At 39.5% G+C, this 27796-nt stretch overlaps 1 protein-coding gene across 1 annotated transcript; it reads left to right on the top strand.

Annotated features, from left to right (window-relative positions):
- Positions 1 to 27732, top strand: FK (Ergosterol biosynthesis ERG4/ERG24 family). The gene is made up of 13 exons (XM_010279937.3): positions 1 to 297; positions 392 to 509; positions 694 to 764; positions 1986 to 2042; positions 12355 to 12446; positions 13184 to 13231; positions 14136 to 14256; positions 14379 to 14425; positions 17641 to 17722; positions 19063 to 19139; positions 19230 to 19349; positions 27178 to 27252; positions 27342 to 27732. Exons 1-13 carry the CDS (start codon positions 250 to 252, stop codon positions 27493 to 27495), a joined length of 1110 nt encoding a protein of 369 aa, XP_010278239.1. The 5' UTR covers positions 1 to 249; the 3' UTR covers positions 27496 to 27732.
- Positions 27733 to 27796: the final 64 nt, after the last annotated feature.

The following is a 27796-nucleotide window of genomic DNA, read 5'->3' on the forward strand; positions in this document are numbered from 1 at the left end:
GAATCAGATTCGATTTTTGGAGTTCAGACAAATTGGGTACCGTTCGCAGCACTGATTCAGCCCAAGCCGGGGCCGTGGTGGTCCTGGTGGACCCGGGCTCGGGCTGAACTCTGCTCTCAATTTCTTATAGCATTATCAAATCGAATAAGCAAAAGATCCAACATAACATGTGATCCGATTCAGAGGAACACTTTAAGCAGTAATTAGAAAGCTGGAGACAGCGTGGGTTTAGCAGAGGGAGAAGGAGAAATGGATTTGGAGTCTCTTCTCCACCCATTAATCCCTACATGGAGCTCTGTAAGTAAAACTCAGTACTAATGGCATCACGAAATCTGTCCTTTTTTTTTGTGAATCTGCTTTCATATGTTCATGCTTGTGTTTTTGTCACTAGGTTGTTCTACTTCTCTCATTCTTCGTTTACTTGGGTTTTGCTGGATCTCTTATACCTGGGAAGATCGTTCCCGGCGCCATCCTATCAGATGGCACTAGACTTCATTATCGATGCAATGGTATGTTCTTTCGGTCTCCTCTCATTTGTCGTTTGAACTATCTTTATAATTCGATATAAGCTTTTTTTGATTGAATTAATAGAAGTTTCTTTTCAAAATATTTTTCCTATTCCTGTTCGAATTCTACGATTTTTGCAGAGAGTTGGGTTTGTACTGAGTATTTTAGTGTTATTCTCTTCTGCAGGCTTGGCTTTACTTATTCTTTTGGTTGCAACCTTAGAAGTCGGGGTGCGAATGAAATTGGTGTCGCCGACGGTAATATTTTTCTCTCTCACATCATAATTGTCCTTAGTTTGTGATACGGCCAAAACAGACCACCAGTCAGAAGTCTTTATTTATCTGTTAAATTTGTTTGTCATAGATTTAGAATAATGTATATTGCCTGCCCATACTTCAGATTTATTTCTTGTTATTTTTTTCCCCAAGGAAAATGATGGTGTTCCGCTTTACCAAAAAAAAATATAAAAAAAGGGGAATGTATGCTGATTTGTAATGTTGTATTGAAAAAGGTGGAAATAGTTGTTCTGGTGACTATTTTGAGTAGGGAATAGACCTTTGAGGTTCTTTATCCTAGTCAGGGATATTCGACATTGTAGTTTACCATCTCTTTCCTGGATTTTGGAATTGAGATTCTACTGTAATGTTTATTTTTTCCCTTTTGTTAGTTGGGTACTACCCCTACCTCCAACCCCCTTTTGATCAGCAACGAAGATATCAGAACCCCTTTTTCCTGTCTGTTATTTTGGTATCTGTTATATATAGTATTTTGGTGTCTGTTATTAAGTCCAAATTACAGAATATGCTGAACTGATCCTTGTCAGGGATGTCAGATATTGGCATTATAATCTCCATCTCTTTCCTAGGTTCCAGGGATTGCTACCAAGGATGGGATTGATTTTGTAACTGGGATTCTACCTCTATCTTTTTTCCCTTTTGTTAGCAGGATACCACCCCCACCCCTCCCTACCCCCCTTTTGATCAGCAAGGAAGATATCAAAATCCCCCTTTTCTTGTCTATTATTTTGTTATTTTCATATATAGAATTTTGGTATCTGTTATTACGTATAAATTACAGAATGTACAGAACTGATCCCTCTACAACTTCAGTTTTTCATCTGGTTGAGATTTGAAGGAGGTCAAATGGATGCATAATTCTTTTCTTATATCAATTTGCAGTAGTGTTAGGAAATGTTGTAGTAAGTAGTCAACTTTTTCAAATCTCCTTTTTGACTTGTATTTGGATATTTACAGCAGTATTGGCTGTTTAGTAATCATTTCTGTCACAGTTGCAGTTTAGTTTGTATGCTATGGTGTATTTTCTACTGCTCACTTGAATTTTGGGTTTTCATTACTCTAGCATTCAAATAACGAATGCAGTACTTCAAATTTATTCCAGTTATTATAAGTTGAGTTTGAATTATATCTTAACAATGAATTTTATTTATCAAAAAAATTATATCTTAATAATGAATACAGGTGATTGCAGACAGAGGACTTGAGTTACTTTCCGCTACTCTTGGATTCAGCTTCCTTGTAAGTTCATTTTTATACTTCAATAGTATAAGGATGTCATTGCTATATAACATTGAAATAGTTCAACTTCAATATTTACCACTGCATCAATTCTTGGCTAATGAACTATTTGTCGTGATAGCCATGTTGATGCCTTTAATGGTAAGGAAAGAATTTTCTGGAGATTGCTGCTACTTGCTTTTTGTTGCATGGTTCAGAATAAGCATAATTTCTCAGATTTTTCTGATATATTTGAAGAAACCATTGAGACTTTGGCCTCTATTGCTGTATCCCATGTCCAGGGGTTCCCCATACAAATTCGGTAACTCCCCACCCCTTCTCTAGCTAACCCACTATCCAGTCATTGTCTGATATTGACACCATCTGAATGAGCTGTTCATCCTAGAGTCCAAACCCTTGGCTTCCCTAAATAGGTCTAAGAGTCCAAGGTCCAGAATACTAATCCTATTACAGATAGGTGGTCTCCATCCATTTTAGCTCATGCCATCCTTTAGTGAAACCAAATTTAACCCTTTTACCAGTGATATTAGTCTCTTAGTAAATTTCCTTCACTGATAGGGCCTTAATAGCTTAATGGGATAGTCATCTTTATATCCACAGTTGGAAAAGAAGATGGGGGAATTTTTATTGGTAAGGATGAAAGATAGGGAACTTCTCATTGCAGAAGTTTAACTTAGCACTTCTCAGAAAATGGTTTTGGAGATTTAGCAAGGAGACTGGAAGCTTATGGAAGCAAATCATTTTAGCAAAGTATGGCGCAAGAAACAGGGAATAGGACCCAGGAGAGGCAATTCTGCATATGGATGTGGCTGTGTAGAGGGATAAAAAGATCATATCAGCAATACCATGGAGGAGTTAGGTATCAAATATGAAACGGGCATGGAGTCAGCTTTTGGAAAGATCCCTGGCTGGGTGATCATCCACTTATGGAGCTTTTCCCCTTACTGTTTGTAACTCTACTTAAATAAACAATGCTAGCTGATTGTATCACCCTGCAGAAGAAGGAGGTGGAGTGGAGTCGACTATTCACAAGGTACTTGAACGATTGGGAAATGCAGTCATTGGCAGGACTTTTACACATCCAGCCTGTAAAACTTCAGCTAACAGAGTAGGACAGACGAGTATGGGCTTGGGATAGATAGAAATGGTAGTATGATACCTTTTCTGTGAGTTCTTTCATCAATAATTTGGATCAAACAGCAATTTTGGTACCTTCCCTAGTTTTAAGGAAGGTAGCTTTTTGTGTAATGGACTGCAATGCTGGAGAAGTGTTTAACAAAAGATAACCTTATTAGTGATAGATAGGATTGCTAGGGTTCGTACAAGAGAAGAGAAAACAGGTTTGAAGGGTGTGTCTAATGTCTCACACACCCAAGCAAGTTGTATCATATAATAATGAGATACAAAAGATGAGAACGGACTATTTTGCCCTTCTCAAGTACAAGAAAGAATAAAAGAACAAACAGAACAATGTACAATGATATAGTAGTACATAGGATACATAATAAAAAGATACTCCCAAACAAGAGATCAGCTCTTATGAACTCTACAAATAGGAGAGGTATGGGGGTGGATAGAGAAACCTGTGTACTATGTTCATTGCATCTAGAATTGGTCAATCACTTGTTCCTGCACTACCAAGGAGTCAGAAATCTGTGGTAAAGATCCCTTGGTGTGTTTAAGGTAGAGGTTTGTTTTCTAAAATCTGTAAGATTGCTTTGGTGGTGGTGGGGATCTTTAGGGACTAAGAAGGGCAAAGTAGTTTGGAATATAAAATTCTCTTAGCAGTTTTTTGGACCTTGTGAGACAAAAGAGATGCATGAAATTTTGAGCATAAAAACAGCTCTGAGGACTTTGATGCCTCAGTCAAAGCAGCAGATGGAACCTGCTCTTTTGGATGCATCATTAGAGATTCAGATGGTCAAATCGTGACCCTAAAGTGTGGAAAGGTAGGCCATGCTCAGTAGTGGTTGCAGAAATTTGGGCTGCTTTTGAAGCCCACAAACTAGCCCTCCAGGTCCAAAACTCCCCTGTTACCATAGAAGGTGACTCTCTCTTAGTCGTCAACATCCTACTAAATCGTTCGAAGATCCCGTGGAGATGCGTAAAGCTAGTGGAGGAGTGCAAGTTAATAGCGCGAGGTTACATGGTCAGATCTCCTACTCACACACTCATCGTGAGGGAAACGCAGCAGCTGATTGGTTGGCAACCAGAGGAATGGAGAGTGATTCCCCTCTGGAGCCCCCGTTGCCCTGGAGCTTCAACTTCATCATTTTTCTTGACACAGCTGGCAGATCCACCCCAAGGTGGTGTTAGGTTTAGTTTTAGTCTTTAGTTCTCTGTTTCTTGTTTTGTTTGCTCTGTAATCTTCCTGCTGTATCAAAAAAAAAAAAAGCTCTGAGGACACACTAGCAAGGAAGGTAAAGGGTATCCTGTCTTCGTGGTTTTTAGTACATGAAGAATTTTAGGCCCTGTTTAGGATAGCTTCTGCTTTTGGGGCGAGTTGCGTTAACTAAGTCATGGTGGTTGAGCACCTGTGTTCTGGATAAGCTACATGGAGTAGCTTCATATAATCATATTACAGACTTACAGTTGCTTTTCGCATGTTTGGAATGACAATATTGGCTTTCTGGATTTTCAAATACAGCTTCTGTAGTTTCTGGTGGGGCCCAGCTCAGAACACCAGAAGCCACGACCTGGAAGCCTTCCCAAACAGGCATTTAGTGACCTAGATTACAACTCCTTTTTTTTTTCCTCTCAAATTCTGTTTTGTAACAGGAATATCTGTTGTAACTTGTAAGATGGGATGATTGTATATCCTCATAATACAGTTCCTGGGTGTAAAGGGGCTTTGATGTAAATTTTGTCATATGCGCATTTTGAACGCGGTACGATACTTTGTTTTTTTTTAAAAGGAAGTTGTATGGGAGTCTGTGTCACTGTCCATATCTAGACATCATGCATCATAGCCTTGCACACTAAGTAGTCCACTAGGCAAACAAATAAAAAGGAAGTTAGAGTCTGTATCAGTGTCCATAACTAGGCATCATAGCCTTTCACACTAGGTAGTCCACTTGACCAACAAATAACTGTCATGTCAAGAAGAGTTTAGAAGAATCTTCATATTAATTTGATGAAAATTTGTAAAGGGGAATCAGCAGATCACCTACTCATTCATTGCAACTTTTCTCAAAAGATATCGTGACACTTCCTAAACCTGACTGGATACAGTTGGGTCTCTCCAAGGCATATTCAGGAGTTCCTCAATCAGTGGCAAGGTTCAGGTTTGAGCAGAAGATGTAAAGTGTATTGGCAAATTGTGTTACATGCAGTAATGTGGGGAATTTGGGAGGAAAGAAACAGGCGCATATTTGACGACAAAATAAGATCTCTTGAAGAATTAATTTCAGATATTTCATTTTATTGCAATTTTTGGACTGTTAATTCTGAGATGTTTCAAGGACTTCCTCAATGATCTCAACAGAAGTATCCAAACGGTATTGTTTCTCCCAACCCACCCTCAACCAACTCAGAGATTACAGCTATCGTATATTGAAGAAGGGGTGATTCTAAACTTCGATGGAAGTGCTGCAGGCAATCCGGGTAAAGCTGGGATAGGTGGTATTTTGAGGGATGAGCAGGGCAATATCTGTTGGGTTTTCAGTGGCCCAATAGGTAATACAGACTCAACAAGGCTGAAGTAAGTGATGGCAGCGCTCACTGGAATCAGAATAATAAAAAGATTGGGCATTCAGAAACTATCCATTGTTGGAGATTGCTAACACTATCAAATGGCTGAAAGAAAAGAAAGGGGGTCCTTGGAGGTTGAGTCATTACCTGGCAGAGGCAAGAGATTCCTTGGAAAATTTAAATGTAATCTGCTGTGGATACTGAGGGAGTTGAATCATATTGCAGATGGATTAGCTAAAATTAGAGCAAGTTTGGAAAATTTATATAGCAACAGGCTTCCCCCCTTGTAATTTTGCTTTTCTGCTGTTTAAGTTCTTTTTCCTCTGTGTAGTACATCTGCTCATGTACTCCCTGTTGTTTTTCTAATGAAATCCGTTTAACCTTTTCTCAAAAAAATTTGTAAATGGTCAACACTTTCTTCACAATACTCTTACATAGTTACATGATGTTTCAACAAGCAAATTTTTTGATGGTTAATTTGGCAATCTTCAATTCTCAATGGAAAATATTCTCCCCTTCAGATCAATTAAAACCAAGGCCTCTAAATTAGGCTGACCATTTTTTCTGAACTTCTGCAGTAATGAGTCCTGTTCATACATCAATTCAGTAGGAAAAATTAATGGAAGAGCTCTCCTTAAGATCTGCTTCCTGAGCTTGTGAGTCAACTCTATCCAAAAACATAATGGTGTCCTCTGAAATCTGGAACAGAGAAATAAATTTCTTGAACTCTGTCTCAGTTACTTCTCTCTAATTAATTTGTTTTCTCTTTTGGTGGGGATTATTTTAAAAAGTGCAGGGAAAACTTCACTTTGTTGGTCAACCCCCATCACAATCATCTTCTAGAATTTCTTTTTTTCTTTTTTGTTTTGCTTCTCACTTTAAAATTAATGAAGGGCAAAGAGTCTTCCCAGGTTTAGATTATCCCTGTCAATAATCTATGTAGAGGGAAATTTCTAAAAGTCCCAACTGAAAATGTCATGTTTATTACAATTTTTTACCTAGCATTAAAGAATATGCTGTGCTTATGCATCTATCCTTATAATGTCATTTCATGGGTTGACACATCATATAGTATAGCAAATACCTGGCTCTCTGGTTGGCCACATTTGTAATGTCATTGTCACATCAAATTTTGTGCAATAAATATATAATGATTTCTTCTACTTGTTTTTAATTAAGTTCTCAACTTTTCTTGTTCAACCCAAAAACTTTATATTTCTATGTTAGGAACTCCCTAACTCGGGGACTTTTTCGAGGAAGCCTGCCTCCTGAACGAGAGAGAGAGAAAGAAGAAAGAGAGAGAGAGAGAGAGAGAGAGAGAGAGAGAGAGATTGTATTCCCAAAATCTATAATTCCTCTTTTGGCTTCCTTTCCTTATTTATACACTTCTGTTACAATTCTGTTATATCAGCCTCTTCACTTGTCTAGTTTGTTATTTAGTTTGTTCTAGTGGTTGGCTGTCAGTTACATTACTTAAAGGCTGACGTGGCCTTTTCTTGTACACTTGTATTCCCTTTATTTGTGTCTCAACAGTCCCTCCTCCCTTGAAAGCGACCTTGCCCTCAAGGTCAAGATGTGGAAATCTATTTTGTAAGTCCAAGTAAGGTTCCCAAGTTGCATCTTCAAGTGGGAGACCTGACCATACCACCAATGCCTCTGGTTCGATGTGATTCCCTTTGCGTATCCACCTGAAATCTGCTATCTGGGTGGGCTCAGTTTGAACTTGGCCATCTTCCGAGAATGATGGGAGGGTGGTTGTTGTCATTGCTCCTGTTTTTGGCCATTTCTTTAATAGAGATACATGGAATACATGGTGCAATTTTGATGTTGCTAGAAGGTCAAGCCTGTATGCCACAGACCCAATGCGTTCCACAATCCGAAATGGGCCGAAGTACCTTGGGCTTAGTTTGTTCCACCTGTGGCTTGCTATTGAAACTTGCTTGTATGGTTGTAGTTTAAGGAAGACTTGCTCTCCAATCTGGTGCTGGACCGGCCTATGCTTTCTGTTATAAGAGTCTGCCATCCATTGTTGGGCTTGATGGAGGTGGGATTTGAGATCTTGTAACACCCTATCTCGCTGGAGGAGTTGGTCTTCCACTGCTGTAGACCCTTTCTCATATGGGAGTAGGGGAGGTGGGTCCCGTCCATATAGAGCCCGAAAGGGAGTCATTCCTGCTGCACTGTGATACGTGGTATTGTACCACCATTCCGCCCAATGAAGCCACTTGAGCCACTGACGTGGCCTATCCCCTGCATAGCACCTTAGATAGGTTTCCAAATTCCGGTTGACCACCTCAGTTTTCCCATTTGTTTGAGGATGGTAGCTGGTAGAATTTGAAGAGTTTCACTTCCTGTAGTTGAAAAAGTTCTGCCCAGAAATGACTCATAAAAATTGGGTTGCGGTCTGAGACAACAGAGTTAGGGGTACCATGCAGTCGTGCCACTTCCTTAGTAAAAATCTCAGCCACCATTGAAGCTGTAAAGGGGTGGGAAAGAGGGAGAAAATGGCAGTATTTGGTGAATCTATCAACCACTATGAGACTGACGAACTTGCCACAGGAAAGGGGAAGCCCCGTTATGAAGTCCATGGATATATCTGCCCACACTTGTGTTGGAATTGGGAGTGGTTGTAGCAGTCCTGCTGGAGACTGGGTATCAGCCTTATTTTTCTGGCAAATGACGCATTCGGCTATGAATTTTTGGACTGAATTCCGCATACCTTTCCAGTGGAATTAGGTGGCTAGTCTCTTGTAAGTGCGCAAAATCCCTGGGTGTCCTCCTGCTGGTGATGAGTGGAACACTTCCAGAAGCTGCTGTATATGGGCTGAATCCTGTGGTATCACCATTCAGCGTTTATGCAACAACAAGTTATTCTTCACTGTGTACCCTGGGTGGCTAGTAGGGTCCTCTTGGACCTGTGAACGCAGCTTGTTTAGTTGTGGGTGTCTTTTAGCTTCTTCCCTTAACTGACTCATGATGGAGCATGTTGGGCCCATGAGAAGTAATGGAAATAGTTGTGGTTGGCGTGACAGTGCATCCACCACCTTGTTAGTGTGCCCTGCCTTGTATTTAATGACATAATCGTAGCCGAGTAATTTGGCTATCCATCGTTGCTGTTCTGGGGATAGTACGGACTGCTCCAACAGAAATTTCAGGCTATGGTGGTCAGTTTGTATGATGAACCTCCTCCCTAGAAGGTAGGGCCAGCACCTCTGAACTGCGAGAACAATTGCTATCAGTTCGCGTTCGTATATTGACTTGGCCCATTTCTGTGCTGTCATTGCTTTGCTGAAAAACGCTAGTGGCGATTGTAAGCGGTTCAACTCACTCCCAAAACCATAGAGTGTGCAAGGAGTATCAGAAGGGGCAGACTGGGAGAACCGGAAGCAGAGCAGGAACACACCATCAAGGGGTGAACTAGGGGTAGAGTGGAAAGATCACTAGGGTGACCAAAGGACAGAAGTACTTCCCAACCAACTCAGGGAGATAAGTGTGTTTGTCTTCCTCCTGTAAATTTTCTACTGATGATTTAATGAAAGTGTTATTGATAAAAAAAAAGAAAAACGCTAGTGGCCTTTCTTCTTGCATGAGGAGCACACCTACTCCTTGGCTTGACGCATCAGATTCAATGATGAAGTCCTTTGAGAAGTCTGGAAGTGCGAGCGTTGGTGGGGACGAGACAGTTGTTTTGAGCGTCTTGAAGGCCTGTTGGGCCTCCCTAGTCCAACAAAAACCATTCTTCTTAAGTAAACTTGTCAAGGGGGTAGCAATCAGTCCATATCCTCTAATGAATCGCCGGTTGTACCCTGTTAGACCTAAGAAGCCCCGTAACTCCTTAACATTTTGAGGTTGGGGCCAATTTATCATGCTTGAGATCTTTTCTGGGTCTGCTGCTACAATGCCGTTTTCGACTACGTGTCCTAAGTAGTGTACTTGCGTCTGCCCAAATGCGCACTTTCACTCCTTTGCAAAGAGTTTATGAGTCCTTAGTAGTTCCAAGGTGATTTGTAGATGTACTAGGTGTTCGTCCCATGTAGCGCTATATACAGGTATATCATAAAAAAAACGAGTATAAATTTGCGCAAATGGGGTCGAAATATGTCATTCATAAGTGCTTGGGATGTAGCTGGCGCATTGGTCAACCCAAACGGCATGACCAAAAACTCATAATGCCCCTCGTGTGTACGAAAGGCAGTATTGTGGATGTCACCCTCATGGACCCGAATTTGATGATATCCTGATCTCAGGTCTAGTTTAGAGAATATGGTGGCCCTGTCGAGTTCATCGATTACCGGTATGGGAAATCGATCCTTCACAGTAATGTTGTTCAAGGCCCTATAGTCTATACAAAACCGCCATGTCCCATCCTTCTTTTTCACAAGTAATACCGGCGAGGAGAATGGGCTTTGGCTGGGTTGTATAATTTTTCTATCAAGCATATCTTGCACTTTTCTCTCAATCTCTAGTTTCTGAAAATAGGGGTAACGATAGGGCCTTACATTTGTGGGTGCCGTTCCGGGCAACAATGGAATGCAATGATCATGGGCACGTTTCGGTGGTAGTTCCTTAGGCTCTTGGAAGATCACTGGAAAATTCAGAAGTAGCTGCTGTAGTTGTATGCTAGCTTCTTCGGATCTGCTGGAGTTACTTCCTTGGGCTAGAATTGGGCCGTTCTCGTGGGAGTCTATCTGCATTAAAATGATGTGGGCTGGGTCTGCTGCTTGTTTTCTTAGGGTGGCAAGACTAATGGGTCCTGGGCCCTTGGACAACTGTCCTTGAATATTCACCTGTGAGCTGCCCACTTGAAAATCCATGGTGGGACGGGCCCAGTCACATATCACCGGCCCTAGTTGCCTTAACCATTGGATTCCGAGAACTACATCTGCTCCACTGATTTCCAGGGGATGTAGATCTACCTCGAACTCGTGTCCTTGTATCTTCATCTTTAATCCCATGCATGTACTGTTGCACACTAGGTTGCTCCCATTAGCTACGTGCACCTGGAATGCTGTACATGGTTGGACCGGAATCCCTAGTTGTCTGACCAATGTTTGCGTAATGAAATTGAGAGTGCTTCCATTGTCTATTAGAACCGACACATGTCGCCCTTGTACCAGTCCGGTTACTCTCATAGTTTGAGAGGAAGCAAGGCCGGTCAAGGCTTGCAGGGATACTTCCGGGTATTCCTTTGTCCATTGCCCCCATTCTTGGTTGTTCACTGGCTCTTCAATGTCTGCTGATTGCTCGACGTTTTCGGTTTCGGGTTGAAGGAAGAAAACTTGCGGGATCTTACAGCGATGGCCCGGTCCGAATTTGTCTCCACATGCATAACAAAGGCCCTTTTCCCGTCGGGCTTGCATCTCAGCCCAGGTTAACCTCTTGGCTGAGCCGGGGCCTGAACCAGAGTTGGCGTCCTTGCCTGTGATTCCTTCTTCTGGTCTGGACTCCGGTTTACCCAAGATACCTGGTCTGACCGCAGCTCCCAAAGGTCGATTAATCTTTCTTGCCCGATTCAGTTTGTCTTCATGGAGTCAAGCTAAGGCTGCTGCATCAAGAACGTGGTGGGCTGCATGGCTTTCACCTCCAGCCGCAATTCTTCCCTAAGTCCACCAACAAAACTGCTGACAAGTGTGTTTTCTGGCCACCCTTGCATGCGCACTGCTAACCTTTCGAACGCCATCTAATAATCTTGGACGGAGCCGGTCTGTCGTAGCTTAGCGAGGCTTTCATCATAGTTTTCAAAGGCCGAGACTCCAAATCTCATGGTTAAGGCATCGGTGAAGTCCACCCATGTGGCTCTTGGGTGCCGTCGCCGGTACCACTGGTACCAGACGATCGCCTCTCCTTCTAGGTGTGCGGAAGCTAATGGGACACGATTCGGTCCCTGCGTTTCGTGGTAATCAAAGTATCTTTCTGTTCGTAGAAGCCAGGATGTGGGATCTCCCCCTGCGAAGACGGGAAACTCGATTCTTGCCGTTCTTGATCCGCTTCGATGACTGGTATCATTGCGTTCTTCCTGCCCTTCCCGATTCGGCGCTGGTGGTGTCTGTTCCAGTCGTTCAAGCAAGGATGCGAAGCTTTCTTTGATTTCTTTGACGTCAGCCGATAATCTTTGCATTTCTCCTTCCATGTTGTCGACCCTGTTCTCCATCGCGGATGACCTTGTGCTTGGCATCTTGGCTCTGATACCAACTTTTTAGGAACTGCCTAACTCAGGGACTTTTTCGAGAAAGCCTGCCTCCTGAACGAGAGAGAGAGAGAGAGAGAGATTGTATTCCCAAAATCAATAATTCTTCTTCTGGCTTCCTTTCCTTATTTATACACTTCTGTTACAATTCTGTTATATCAGCCTCTCCACTTATCCAGTTTGTTGTTTAGTTTGTTCTAGTGGTTGGCTGTCAGTTACATTACTTAAAGGCTGACGTGGCCTTTTCTTGTACACTTGTATTCCCTTTATTTGTGTCTCAACATTCTACTATTCAACATGTACTAAAAATGTGTCTTAATCCCAGTATTTTAATTAGTGATTGCAGTTTCGGATCATGCAGATACTCTCAACACTTAATGATATTTCATAGCCTTTAATATTTCCTATTCTTCTGATTTTTCTTTCCTTTGTCAGGTGACTTTGGCACTTTATGTTGCTGGTCGCAATTCTCATGATCAAGGTTCCTCTTTAAAGCCACATATCACTGGAAATATAATTCACGATTGGTACATATAAGAAGGCCTTCTGTTTCAATAAATGCCCTATGTTTCAAGATTCAGGCAACTTGTAGGAACTTTTTGTTAAAATGGAAAGCTGAAATTGTACAGGCATATGGTATCAAACATTCTGAATGAATTTCTAGTACTTTGTAGTTAGATACAGTTATAGAGTGTTACTTAAACCTTCCCTTTGGTTTCGGATAAGTACTCAAACCTCCCTTGTACTTCGATCTCTGCTAAAACCTCCCTTTATGTTTCAAAGAAAGCAGTGAGTGCACCCTTCTTCCATTTGTTGGGTTGACAGGAAGTGCTGATATGATGTTTAAAAATCTTTAAATTCCTTTTTTTCCCATGACTAAATTATGCTTCTATCGAGTTATATGAGGTTAATAAGCCTCTGATAATTTTTTTGAGAAAAAGTAACAGAATTTCATTAGAAAAAGAGGTGGTACATGAGAAGATGTACAACACACTTGCTACTTGTCATTGCATGTTACAACTGGAGGTTATCAATTAATAAATTAATAGCACATTACTGGAACCTCCCATCCTGGCCCCACAACTCTGTTCTTTTTGCTTTTCTTCCTCTCTGGTTTGCACATCTGTATAAAGAAGTTTACTGGTGCCTCTACTAAATTTCCTTGGTGATAATTCTTCCATGGTTACGTCTTTAGGTACAAGCTACACTATATTACTATTTGCTACATTGTCTTGACTATTGTAATTGCTGTGTCATCTGGTAGGTGGTTTGGAATACAGCTGAATCCTCAGTTTATGGGAATTGATCTCAAGTATGTGATCCAGCATTCAACTTTTTGGTCATTTTCCTTCTATATTCAATTTTGTTAGAATCTTTACCACCTGTTCAATGCTGTTAACCATGAAGCACTGCCTGTTACTTTTTTATTCAGTAAAAAGGTTCACAGTAACTTGTATAAATTTTAATATTTTTTAAACTCATGCCATTATTTCGTTGGGTCCATTGCTTGATATATTGGTAAAATCTCACGCTGATAGATGTGGTATGCAATTTTGAGTCTACAAGTGGCCACTTTGTGCTAGAGTGCTGAAGAGTCCGTATTCAGAATCAAGTTGCCCCTTCCAAGACCTCAGATAGGCGGGACCAACATTGGTCAATGGCCTAAACATTATTTTGTATGCTATCCATTGAGAAGATTGGTGTCAAGTTCTATCTTTGTCAGATAGGACCTGCATTGTATATTTCTGAAATATTTATCTTCACAATTGCTGTGGTGTTCCTATTCTGTTAAAGAATGGTTTCATTTGCAAAATGTTAATCCTTTTGATTGCTTTCCTACTGTTGACAATTTGGTGTTTGAAATGCTTTTTAGTAACATTTTGAACTGTCATTATATCATGAATTGTGGATCTAAATGTCACTAGCTGTGAGGTTATTGACATTGCAACCAGTTGTTTTGATGAGCTTTTCATCATGCTTGTCTCTGCTTCTCTATCTGGTTAACATATTCACAATCACTATCAACCTTATTTTGTAAATTCATGGTAGCCATAGTTAGCTAGTCTAATAGCTCATTGTGGATGGTCTTACCTATGCTAATAGCTCATTGTAACATGCTATCCTTGAAAGCTACATTTGGCCATAAAAAACAATTAAAGGAGCCATCTTCTGAAAGGAACAGCTATTCTTAATTTATTTTGTTGCTTTTATTGTAGATTTTTCTTTGTTAGAGCTGGAATGATGGGATGGCTGCTAATCAATCTTTCAGTTCTAGCTAAAAGCATTCAAAGTGGCAGTTTGAGCACATCTATGATCCTTTATCAGCTATTCTGTATGGTAATTTGAATGCACTCACAATAAATTGTTTAGTTTATGCAAAAATGTTACATGCACTTAATTTATCTACAAAAAATGTTTCCTGCACTTAATGAACTGCCTCTTTTATTCTTTGCTTGCAGTTGTACATTCTGGATTACTTTTTTTATGAGGAGTACATGACCTCAACGTAAGTTCATTTCCTGTTTCCCATCTAGCAATATAATCTAGTTCTAGTGGTTTCAGCCTCCATTCATTTAGAATGCCTTCTCAAATTACTTAAATTTGAGTTGCTCACCTTGCGCCTTGGCCCCAGGGCACTAGAGCCCTTGTGCTTTGCTTTTTCGTCTTACTTTTACTGGTTGCACAATTAGAATTTGAATGCGATATTGCAGTGTATAGGAAGATGACCATCATATAGTAACCTCCAAATAAATCCATTTCTTGTTTTTGTAAAGCAGCGTGCAGTTTCATCTTAAGCACTAGTTTGGGGCTTGGGTAGATCTTTTGTGGGAGATATTACTTAGACTCATATTTCCCTAGAATCTATTCTATCTCTTGCTTTAGAACCACACAACCCCATGTGTATCCACCTCCCTTCTTTTTAGTAAATCTTGGGATTTTGGTAAGAGGTCTTGGGGATCATTAAAGTATTGATGTCATTTCCTCCCTCTACCTACTTGAAGATGTCATTCTTGATCTTGATGATATTGACGTTCAGTGGGCCAAAAGGTGTGCCAATTCTCTGGCAGATTTTTTGGCCAAACAAGGGGTGGGAAGAGCAAATCTTTTCTGGGCTGTATTGTAATATGATCCTTATTGTTAGGGAGGGTTAAATGTTTTTACCCCTCCCTTATACTGTATCCTTCTTTAATCTATGTTAATAAAAGTTACTGTTATTGATAAAAAAAATCTTGATGGTATTGACTGTGAGGTCTGATCTGTTGATCCTAATGGGTCTTCTCATGTTCTTCCTTCAAAGATCCCAATGTTAATGCTCCCATGCTTCTCCAGTCGAACTTGTGATATGCTCCACTGAATTAAGGCAGACAATTTAATGCTACTGTTAATTATCAAAGAAAAGAAACAGGAAAGACAAAAGACATGAATTGTGTACACTTGCTTGTGCATCCTATGAAATATTAAGATAGGAACCTTTATGCTACCACTGTTTAGAATCATTTTGTGCATCTTTGGTATGTAACTATACCCCTCTACTGATATTATTAGCTTGTCCCAACTCCCAGCTATATGGATACATGAATCCTGTTTTGCCATTCGATTCTATTCAGTGTCATATTCATCGTCAGATGATGGGCACTTAAATCATTTCTACTACTTCCACCCAAGTCCTTTACGGTCTGCCATTGGCTCTTCTAGGCTTTTAGCACCTTCAACTTGTAACAGATCACTTCTTCAAATGGGCTGTAGATGGCCTTCTATGCACGTGACTATACCACCTCAGTCTACTTTCTCTCATCACTTTCTCCATTGTTTCCCTATTGGAAGAAGCTCTTGTTGACTTGATAACCATTTCTAATGTGTAGTTGTGGATTCTGAGGTTAGAGAGTGGAAAGTTTTCTGTGAGTTCCTTGGTTCACAGTCAGCCCATTGTTTTCAGATTCCTCCTCTTAAAGGAACTTTTAAGCTTAGTAGCGAAAGTTTCTCTCTAGGGAACCTGAACCCCTGAGAGTGGGAGTTTATAGGAACCATGCTAGTGATAATATACATTTATCATTTTAATAATTTTTTTTTTTTTATCTATTACCAAAAAAATATACTTCTAGTTTATTTGGGCTTTTAATGGGATTTTGCCCTATTGAATTCCCTAGGATTTCAGCAAGTTGAGTTGGTTGATTTTCAGACTGCTATCTGGTGAATGCGTGATGGTTTGGATGACCTCTAAAATCCAAGGCTCACATTAGGGAGGAAAGAGCCCTGATTTCCAAAGTAAAGATCTCATAAAGATAGATTCGGGTCAGCTTATTTGATGGCTAATAGTCTCACTAGAGTTTGGACAGTAGTGCCTTGCATTGCCAGAGATGGATACCTAGGTTTGCTAACTTGATGAAGTAAGAAATGAAACTATCACACACAAAAAAAAGAAAAAAAAATACGGGTACCTAATTTAACAATGGGTATATCACTGAACAGAACGGTATGGTGAAACAGGATTCATGTAGTCGATCCCATATAGTTGAGACAAGGCTAAGTAAAGGAGGCAAGGCCTTTTTGGAACATAATTCCATTGCTGTCATTTGGGTAATATGGGGAGAAAAAAAGAGAATTTTCTAATGGAAATACTCTCCAATCGAGGTATTTCTAAAGAAACAAATTGGCATTTTGCACACTCTACTCATGGTTATCAATTCATGAGGATTTCAGGGAGTCCCAGGTTTTTCTTTTGAATCATTACACATGCGGACATACCTTAAATTACGAATGTGCCTCTGAGTTCCGATTGCATTGCATACATGTACTGCACATATTCATTTGTCAAATAGAAATAAATTACACCTTGCCTATCAAAAAAGAAAAAAATCTGTTGTTTCTGATTAAAAAGTTCATATCATGTACAAGTACAAGCTTTCTTGTAGGCTTAATAAATGTCTCTTGGATCACCCCTTTCCTCAAAATATAATCTTTCAATTTATCCTTAATTAAATTGACATGGCTCAACAGAATAAATATCCTAAAGTCGTGGGTGTAATTGGCTGCATCGTCGTTGGAAAGCCTGATGAACACAAATACCAATGTTCCTCTTGAATGACTTCTTTCGGGTGATTTGATTTGTAATCTATTATTAGATTAACATAGTATAAGGCATAGTTCTTTTTTTATCAAAACTTTGTAAGTTAAACCACATTTGACCAACTTGTTTTTCTTTTTTCCTTTTTTTTTTGATTGGAAACGGTAACTTCATTAATATAATTTAAGAATAACTTTCCAGATTTAAGTACATCTGTCAACCCCCAAGTAGGTGTTGAGCCCCCAGTAATCTTTCTTACAAAACTGCCCAGAACATTCTTTCCCTCACAGTCCCTTGTGTATGTGTTGATCTCCTTGTCCATTTGACCAACTTGTGTATGTGTTGCTTGTTTTCTGCTCTTTTAATTGTGGGTTGTGCTGCTAATTTCTGATAAAAACTTATTTCTTAATAAACCTCAACCATATTTTCATCCATGGCAGTCTGTGTATGTGTTTTTTGTTTTCTGCTCTGTAATTGTGGGTTTGTGCTTCTAATTTCTGATAAAAGCTGTTATTTCTTAATAAACCTCAATCATATTTTCATCCATGGCAGTCAATGTACGACTCTTCCAACATTTTCTAGTTGTTGATTCTTTTATCTATATATCAGTTTCATTTTCAATGCTGACCTGTTTGGTGGGTGGTTATGTTTGATAGATGGGACATCATTGCAGAGAGGTTGGGATTCATGTTGGTTTTTGGAGATTTAGTATGGATCCCCTTCACTTTCAGTATCCAGGCATGTGACAATGAACTCAAATGGATTCAGATGCTTGTCCTTTTTTATTTTTCTCATAACATTAAGAATTGAGTTACTATTATTATTATGCTTTTAAGACCTACGGGTTGTTTTTTTGTGGAAATAACTGATGAGGTAGAAACTGGCAATTCTTAATGAATTTTCATTTTCTTTGTTTACTTTCTTGTTGCTGTAGTGAGATACTCCCCAAGGAAGTACTGAAGACTAGATTTCCTCTTATAATTGCTACATCAAGTTCAAACATCTTATGTTATCTCATCTTACAAGAATGGTGCCAAGACATTTTAGTGAAAATTGAGAATATAATATCTGCTCTAACTGCGTAAAACTCAAATTCCAGGAATGAATAAGCTAGCCAGTTTCAAATAGGGCAGAGTGCTCTTAGTTAGAGGTTTTGTTCTCTTAGGGCCTTTCATAGTTTCCCATTAATTGCCTGCCACTCCAAACACATTTTAAACCTCCCAGATTAACATAATCCTGGAATTGTCTTCCAGAATTTATTAGCCTGACTAGTATTTCTCAGTGTTCTATTTCAAATACAACATCACAGAATTTCTTTGTGTGTATAAGCCTCCCCATTTCCTTCACTTTTTTTTTTTTTTATATATATATCAATACAGTTCTTTGCCAATCTTTTCAGTCTTATCAGCAATAGTTATGCTTTTCTTGGGTCCAATCCAATCTGGAACATATGACACTTTTCTTCTGGATCTAGTATTCTGACTTTTACCGTAGAGATAGACTCTACATTATTTCCAAATTGAAAAATTTAATAAAATTTTACCCCATTCAAAAAGATTTTAGTAAAATTTTATCAACTTGTAGGGGATGCATGTGCACTAGAGTTGGGTTGTAAGTTGTAACATTGGTGTTAGATCTTCAGAAACTTGTAGTACAGACTACGGAGTCTATAATGGGTTACAAATGCTCTGTTTGGGAAGAGTGCAAATACAAATATGCATACTTCATGCAAATGACAAAATTTGTATTTGCACTGAACATATTTGTATTTACACCCTTCCCAAATGGAGCCAAATGGGAAAACAGTAAATAGAAAAAGGTAAAACCCTTGAGAAAACACAATAAAGATTTGCAAGAAACCAGAGGAAAAAAATTGTGAAGACCAATGGTATTGAATAAAAATGACATAATAAAAAGTAAAAACCCTTGTGACTGTTTTTTTGTTTATAAAAACTTTTAGAACTTACCTTTTTTTATTCAGAGGTACAAAGCTGATAACTTGGTCTATATTCATAATGCAGCTTTATCCTTTTTATTAAATTCTTCATATGGTTGATAACTTTTTGTCATCTGTGTAGGGTTGGTGGCTATTGAGCAACAAAGTGGAGCTGACAAAAGCTGCTGTTGTTGCAAATTGCTTGGTATTTCTGATTGGGTAAATCCATCATATCATCACAACCACGGAATTACCTCAGTACTTGTATTAAGACAACTCCTGACATTGAGTTTGGCCACAAACACACAGGTATCGGGTCTTTAGAGGAGCTAACAAGCAAAAGCATATTTTTAAAAAGAATCCTAAGGCACCTATATGGGGTACACCACCAAAAGTTATTGGGGGAAAGCTGCTTGCCTCTGGTTACTGGTAAGGTTTCTATCTGCTATGTTCTCCTTTCCTGGAAAGAAAGTCTGTTTTTCTTGATTATTTCAATTATTCAACGTTACTGTTTTAATATGACTGACAAATGAGGATGCAGCATATTGTCAATTATCTAGGTTTTAATGTTTTATGTCAACTTACAGGAATCATAACATGGGGAATTGAAAACAACCTAGGAAAGGCTTCAGTTCCTGGGTCAGTGGTGAAACAATCTATATTGGCCTGGGTTTTGAAACATCAGATAGAAATATTGATAATTGATGGAAAAAGGATTTTTTATCCCATGTGGTGGGTGTGGGGGGTAAGCACTCATTTCTAGCCTGATTTAAATACATACCAACCCAACTTCACTTAGGTTGCATTTATATTTAACTGAGTTTGTAATTTATCATACAAGTATATGAGAAGAAAGTACAAACAACAAAAAACCCGAAGAGGCTTTTGCAATGGCATGGAACTGCTACTGCACAATCCCTCTCTACTAACACCATCTCCCCCTCTCCCTCCCATTTGATAGTGTTTCTTGAGTCCCCTGTTGACTAGCAAAGGTCCAAAGTCCTCCGTGGTGATCCTCAAGCCCAATGGTAGCACCATCTTCATTAGGGTCATGAACTAAGTTCCAAGAAACCCAAATAATGGAGCCATCTTGATATGTAAACACCCTCCTTACTTTGAGCTGTGGTTGCTGTGAGGGCTACCTTTGGCATTCAATTTGATCTCTTGGTTGAACAGATAATCCATAATCTGCCTCACCTGATGTCGCAAAAGGTATATTTGAATAATGATGGTACCATATCTTAGCAGATCATTAAGACTTACCCCCTTAAGTTCTTAAGCTCTGAGACCCAGAAAATAAGTAAAGGGAGTTCCTTGTCCTTGAGAGCATGGGGAAGGAAACTTGACCATCAAAACCCCTTGTACTCTGTTCTTTCCACAATTACTACAATATTCATGCAGCATAGTGTTACATAAGGTTGCCAATCAAGGAGGTAGATGACACTATATTTTTAGGGAAGATTTGTAAGTTAAGGAGTTTCTGGCTGTCCTCAGACAAGCAACTGTTACTATTTGTACTTCTTAATTCTTCATTAATAATATTCTCTTTGATCAGTTACTGATAAAAAAAGTTCCGTAAGGTCTTTTATCAAAGGCATATCTCCTTGAAATCCACTGCCTCAAGAATCATCTCTTGACCATGCATTCCAAACAAAGTCATAGAGGAGCTCCAAATGTTATGAATAGTGTATGCAAAAAATACAAGCTCAAATTAGTTTTTAGTAATTGAACTTGTAATGCCTTTCATCCACCATTATCATCATCTAAACCTTGTCCCAACTATATGTGGTTCGTTACATGAATCTTTTTTTTTTTTGTTTTTGAGAAAAGGTTAACCAGATTTCATTAAAGCAGCATGAAGTACATGAGCAGATGTACTGCACAAGAAACCCAAACAGCTAAAGAGAAAAATTACAAGGGGGGAAGCCTATTGCTGTACAGATTTTTTAGTCTTGCTCCTATTTTAGCTAAACTGTTAGAATGTTAGAGTTATGTTCGGCTGATAAGATTTCTTATTAGCCCATTCTTATGTTTAACTTATCTTGTAACTGGGCTTGTGTTAATGGGCCTAATCCTGTTTAATGATTTAAGTCATTTGGGTGTCCCATCACTAATCAGGGGCATCCCAGTAATTTCTTGTACCTTGTACTATATTCATCTATAAATAAAGAACTGGTCGACTGGCTAGTACAGCTCGACATTCTCTTCTTTTCTGTCATTCTCTTTTCTTCCTTGCTACTTCGAGTATAGCACTTCAGATTACATGGTATCAGAGCATTAGCTCCTTCCTGGTTTCAGCAGGCGCACTCTCTTCTCTTGCTGTCCTTTCATCTTCTCTCTTCCTTTTCTGGGTTGTTGCAGTGAAGACCTAGGAGTGTAAGAGAGTAAAGCAAGTTCGAACCTAGGGTTTCTCTTGGTTGTAGGACTCAAGAGAAGTAAGACCCAGAAGTAGATGTCCTACTAGATTATCTCCAGCAAAGAGAATGACAGAAAAGAAGAGAATGTCGAGCTGTACTAGCCAGTCGACCAGTTCTTTATTTATAGATGAATATAGTACAAGGTACAAGAAATTACTGGGATGCCCCTGATTAGTGATGGGACACCCAGATGACTTAAATCATTAAACAGGATTAGGCCCATTAACACAAGCCCAGTTACAAGATAAGGTAAACATAAGAATGGGCTAATAAGAACTCTTATCAGCCGAACATAACTCTAACATTCTAACACTCCCCCTCAAGCTAAGCATAGATATCAATCATGTTTAGCTTGCCAAGTATGTCCCTGAACTTCGTTGATGCCAGCCCTTTAGTTAATACATCTGCAATCTGCATCCCTGATGGAGTATAAGGCACACAGAGTTCTCCTGAAATAATTCTCTCTCTGACAAAGTGTCGATCAATTTCAATATGTTTTGTCCTGTCATGCTGCACAGGATTGTTGGCAATGTTGATAGCAGCTTTATTATCACAGTACAGCTTGAGAGGACTATCTGTCTTGATACCAAGCTCATTAAGGAGAGTCCTGAGCCATAAGAGTTCAGCAACCCCGTGTGCCATAGCTCGGTATTCTGCTTCTTTTCTGTCATTCTCTTTTCTTCCTTGCTACTTCGAGTATAGCACTTCAGATTACATAAACCATCTGCAATATGATTCAACTCCCTCGGTATACACAGCAAGTTTGCGTTTATATTTTCCAATGAGTCTCTAGCCTCAGCCAGATAATGACTCAACCTCCAAGGGCCCCCCTCCTTGTCCTTCAGCCATTTGATAGTATTAGCAGAGTCTCCTACAATGGATAAGTTCTGAATGCCCAATCTTTTTATTATTCTGATTCCAGTAAGACAGCCATAACTTCAGCCTTTGTTGAGTTGGCATAACCAATTGGGCCACTGAAAACCCAACAGATATTACCCAGATCATCCCTCAAAATACCCCCTATCCCAGCTACACCAGGATTGCCTGCAGTACTTCCGTCAAAGTTTAAAGTCATCCCTCCTTCATTATGAGGTATCTGTAGTCTCTGGATTGGTTGAGGGTAGAATGGAAGAAACAAGATCATTTGGGTATTTCTGTTGAGGTCATTGAAAGAGAGTCCTTGGAACAGCTCGGAATTAGCAGTCCAGAAATTACATTGAAAGGAGATATCTCAGATTAGTTCTTCAAGAGATCTTATTTTGTTGTCAAATACATGCCTGCTTCTTTCCTCCCAAATTCCCCACAGTACTGCATGTAACACCAGGACAATCTCTTGTTTTTTATTGATTTGTTGTAGAGGGAAAGGTATTATTAGATAGGGAAGGGAGATCTGTTTCTGGAGCTGTTTTGGGAGCTATTGAGATAAGAAGGTGCTGAATTTTATCAAATTTACTAGGAGTTTATTGTGAAAAAAAAAACGTTTATAGGGTGTCTTGTTTGAACCCAGGGTATGTTGTTGATGCGGTTTTAATGGTTATTGGGGTGATTATGTGCTCTTGTTGTAACGTAAGAAGAGGGGTGTCTCTGTTTTTTTTTGGGTAGTTTGTTTGTTCTCTCTGTTGGGGGTTTGGGAGGTTTTATTTAATTGGGAATTGGTTATTAGGATGTTCTTATTATTTCAAGGAAAATTTTCCTTTACTATCAAAAAAGAAAATCCAACCCAGGCTAAAATCTGAATCTTGGTTGGAGCCTGACCCAAGTTGCATGCTATGCTTTCTTTTCTCTTTCTTGTTTTTTTTGATAGGTAAAAGTTCATTAAGAAATCATTATCATCAAAAAGATAAATATCTGTTACAAGCATCCCAAGGGGAGGTGCGAGCCTCACTCTTTAAAAGAAACAGCACAAAAATTACAAATGGGCCCAATAGAACGGATCCCTAGTTACTCCTTGCTTGGCTAGATAGTCAGCAAATGCATTGTCCTCCCTTCCCACCCATTATATAGTCAAATTCATATGTTGTGTTACCCATTTGAATTTCTTCATTTCATTTCTATAACACCATATCATTGAGTCTGGATCTCTAAGCCAACCCACCACTACCTTGGACTCCCCTTCTATCACCAAATTCTCCAGACCTATCTCTCTTGCAATCTGTATACCTTGTAGGACTGCATACAGTTCATCCCTTAAGGAGTCTCCGTTCCCCATCAGTCTTGAGTAGAGTGCTCTCAGATTCCCATCCTTGTCTCTTATGGTCCCTCCAATTCTAGAAAGGCCCGGGTTGCCCTGAGTCCCTGACTGCTCCCATCAAAGTTTTGTTTCATAAAGCCTTCACTGGAAGGGGTTGCAGCAAGCATCCCAAATACAAAATTCATAGAAGCATCCATTAGAGGTGAAACAAAGGAAACATCTATACTCTATAGAGGCTTGCCTGCAGACAGAATCATAATATAAAACCAAAAACTGTTCAATGGAGGCAGAATAATGCCAGGAAAAGAGAATGGGGAAAGAAAAAGAAAGCACATTAGCTTATTTTCCTCTAATATTCTGCTTCCTTCCAACCAAATGCTCCAACAGCAAAAGCAAGTGTCCCTTCAATTATTTGACAATGGACTTAAAGTCCCCAACATTTCCTTAATCAGATCTATGGCCGTCTATGGACCCACTTTTTTATGGGGTTTAGTGAATGCTTTAATCCTATTATGCCAAATGTCATGATGATTGCATAATCTCAACCATCCAATCTAGAAACCCTTTTAATCTAGAGGAGTAATCAACCCTGGGTTAAATTCCACCTTCATTGCTTTGGTTCCCAAGAAAAGTGATGCAAATCATCCAAAGGATTACAGGCCGATCAGTCTAGTAAATAGCCTTTATAAGATCATCACTAAGGTGCTGTCCCTTAGAATCAGAAAGGTGCTTCCAACTATCATAGCTAGCAATCAAGGAGCTTTTGTGAAGGGGAGGCAAGTAACAGATCAACTATTTGTAGCAAATGAGAGTTTAGAGGACTATAAGAGATTCAGGAGAAGAGGTGTGGTCTGTAAATTAGATCTGGAAAAGGCGTATGACTTGGTTGATTGGTCATTCCTATTGGAAGTGATGATTAACTTTGGGTTTGGAGATATTTGGTGCAAATGGGTGATGGGTTGCATTAAGGATTGTCAGTATTCCATTCTGGTGAATGGGACAGTGGTGGACTATTTCCCAGCTTTGAGGGGGATTAGACAAGGAGACCCTTTATCCCCTTTTTTGTTTACATTGGTAGTAGAAGTGTTGGGGGGACTAATATCCAAAGCAGATTCCAGGGGGTTAATAAGAGGATGGAGAGTTGGAAGAGATAGTATATCGCTTACACACCTACAATTTGCAGACGATACAATTCTGTTTTGTGAAGGAGGGGATATCAATTGGATTAGAAACTTGAAGCTCACTATACAACTTTTTGAGTAGATGTCAAACCTTAGGGTGAACTTTGACAAAAGTTGTATAGTTGGAGTCAATCTGGGGGAAGGGGAGATTGGTGAGTATGCAGACATGTTGGGATGTATAGTTTCTAATTGGCCCTTAAATTACCTTGGTTTACCCTTGGGGGATAATCTTCAGAAAGGTGATTTTGGGCCCCTGTTGTGGAGAGGTTTGAAAAGAGACTTGCCAACTGGAAGAAAAATTATTTGTGTCTTGGAGGGAGAATCACCTTAATAAGGTCTTCTCTAGCTAACCTCCCTGTTTATTTTTTGTCAGTCTTTAAGATTCCGGCTAAGGTGGCTAGTAGACTGGAAAAACTAATGAGAGATTTTCTTTGGGAGCTGGGAGAGGAGAAGAAGGATCGTAGGGTTAGGTGGGAGATGGTATGTAGGGGTAAAAAGGAGGGAGGTTTGGGGATTGGGAACATTAGAACTAGGAATCTAGCATTACTAGGGAAATGGCTGTGGAGATTCTCATTGGAGAAAGAAAGATTGTGGGTTAAGATAGTGGGAAGTATAGTATACATGGGCTGGCAGACAGTGGATGGGATACTGGGATTCTAGCTAGGACCACAAGAGCTTCTCCTTGGTAAGCTATTCAAGCCATCTTGCCCTTGTTCTCTCCATGGATCAGGTATGATTTGCACTTAGGTAACCTCATCAAGTTTTGGGAACATGTCTGGGTTGGGGATTCCTCATTGAAATATCAATTTCCAAGCCTTTTTGCTATCTCTACTCTTATAAATGAACCAGTCTCCTCTTTTCTTGTTCCTTCTAATTCACCTTTTGGGTTTGGATGGAATTTGAGTTTGAGAAGAGATGTCAGGGACACAGAGTTAGCCTGTACTTTAGCCTTACTTTCCATTCTTGAAGGGGTCTTCATTGAGCCATCAAAGCCAGATAGCAGAATATGGACACTCACTCCCTCGGGTTCCTACACTTGTGCCTCTTTCTTTAAAGCACTGTTACCCTTTCCTCCGGTTGGATCGTCTTTCCCTGTTAAAAATGTATGGTGTCGACCTATACCTCCAAAGGTTGGGATTTTCTGTTGGGAAGCCTTTTTGGAAAGAGTTAGTACAGGGATCTACTCCAAAGAAAAAGACCCAACAATTGTTTGTCTCCTTACTGGTGTGTTGTTTGTAAATCCGATGGTGAGTTTGAATACCATTTACTAATTTCCTGTCAGTTTATTAAAGTTATTTGGGAATGGTTTACTTCTTTGTTTGGGTGCAGGTGGACTCTTCCTTTGAATGTGCAAAGCTTATTTACTTCCATGCCCAACTGGCCAACCAAAAGGGCCAAGATCATGTGGAGATGTGGTAGGGCTGCGATATGTTGGACAGTTTGGGAGGAGAGAAACTCAAGGATATTCTCAGATAAGGAGAGAAGTATGGATGAAATCCTAGAGACTATCCACATTAGGATGATACATTGGTTGAGAACATTGGAATTGTTTAAAGTGTTCTCAGTTGATGAGATGATAAGGAGCTGGAAGGAGATTGCAGAATCAGGCTCAAGTAGGAAGAACTTAAACTTTTGCTGGACACCTCCACCTCATGGGTTTACCAAACTGAATTTCGATGGTAGCAGCATAGGCAATCCAGGGCCTTCCGGAATAGGGGGAGTAATAAAGGATGAAACAGGAAATTTGTTGGCCATGTACTCTGGTCCGATTGGGGTAGGAGATTCTTTGAGGGCCGAGATCCTAGGAGCTCTTGAAGGGGATACAAAGGGCCAAGGAATTGAATATTATGAATATTAAAAAGTTGGTTATAGAAGGTGATTCTGAAATTGTGGTGAATTGGCTAACAGATGACAGTTCTATGCTTTGGAAATACAGCAATGAAAAGAGGAAGTTCAAGTGGCTCACCAAGGACATGGAAATGCATTGTACATGGATAAAGAGAAGTGCAAATGCATTGGCAGATGGTCTAGCTAGACAAGGGGTAAACAGAAATACTATGTTCTGGGCTGTTTTGTAATTGCCTCATGGTCAGGATGTACCTTGGGTAGTTGGGAGTTAAGATTGTTTAGCTCCCTCCTTTGTAATTCTGATTATCTCAATCTTTATTAAATAAAAGTTCATTGTTATTGATTAAAAAAAAATCTAGAAACCCTTTTAATATGTCCTAATATTGTCCTTGGTCAGCAGTAATTTGTTGTTTACAAGTCTGAGAGTTGGTTCTCATTTTCCAACAATTACATATTCTAGTATTGATAAAAAAAAAAACAAGTACATATTCTAGGATGGTTTACCTAGTACCAATTATCAGTAGACACTAGTATCAGAAGTTGCTCCAGTTTACACCATCTCACATACTTTGTACTCCATGTTTCATCCAAGTTTTTCAAATTCTTGTCCTTTGTTTCAGGGGAATAGCCAGACACTGTAATTACTTGGGGGACTTGCTATTGGCACTATCCTTTAGTTTACCTTGTGGAGCCAGGTAATTTGACTACTTGGTAATTTCAGTTCGTTACTTCATTTACTACATGTTAAGGTATTCATTACCTTTGGTCTCATTCATCTTTGCAGCTCTCCAATTCCATATTTTTACCCTATATACCTTCTTATTCTGCTGATATGGAGAGAGAGAAGAGATGAAGCCCGATGTGCCCAGAAGTACAAAGACGTTTGGGCAGAATACTGCAAACTTGTTCCGTGGAGGATACTACCATATGTTTACTAAAAACAGTCAAAATATCTAAATTTGTAAGCAATAATCCATATCCGCCTAGTGACAAGGAACTTTTTTGGCATTGACCGATCTTTTCTGCAAGCGAGGATTGTAATTTTAGGAAGAACGCTGTAGTTCTTGTTTGTACATTAAATGTATCCTAGGACCTTTTGCTTTCATTTTTATGTTAGTGTCATACTTTCTTCCTAAGTTGCACTAGATGAAAATGCCCAGGGATTTTTACCTTTATAGCTGAGTTGTTATTTGTTACATGCTCCAGATTTTCTGCATTTTCCCAAATTTTTTGGAATGA

This window comes from Nelumbo nucifera, chromosome 2 (genome assembly GCF_055504915.1).
Source record: "Nelumbo nucifera cultivar China Antique chromosome 2, China Antique-T2T, whole genome shotgun sequence".
In the NCBI taxonomy this organism is placed as follows: domain Eukaryota; kingdom Viridiplantae; phylum Streptophyta; class Magnoliopsida; order Proteales; family Nelumbonaceae; genus Nelumbo; species Nelumbo nucifera.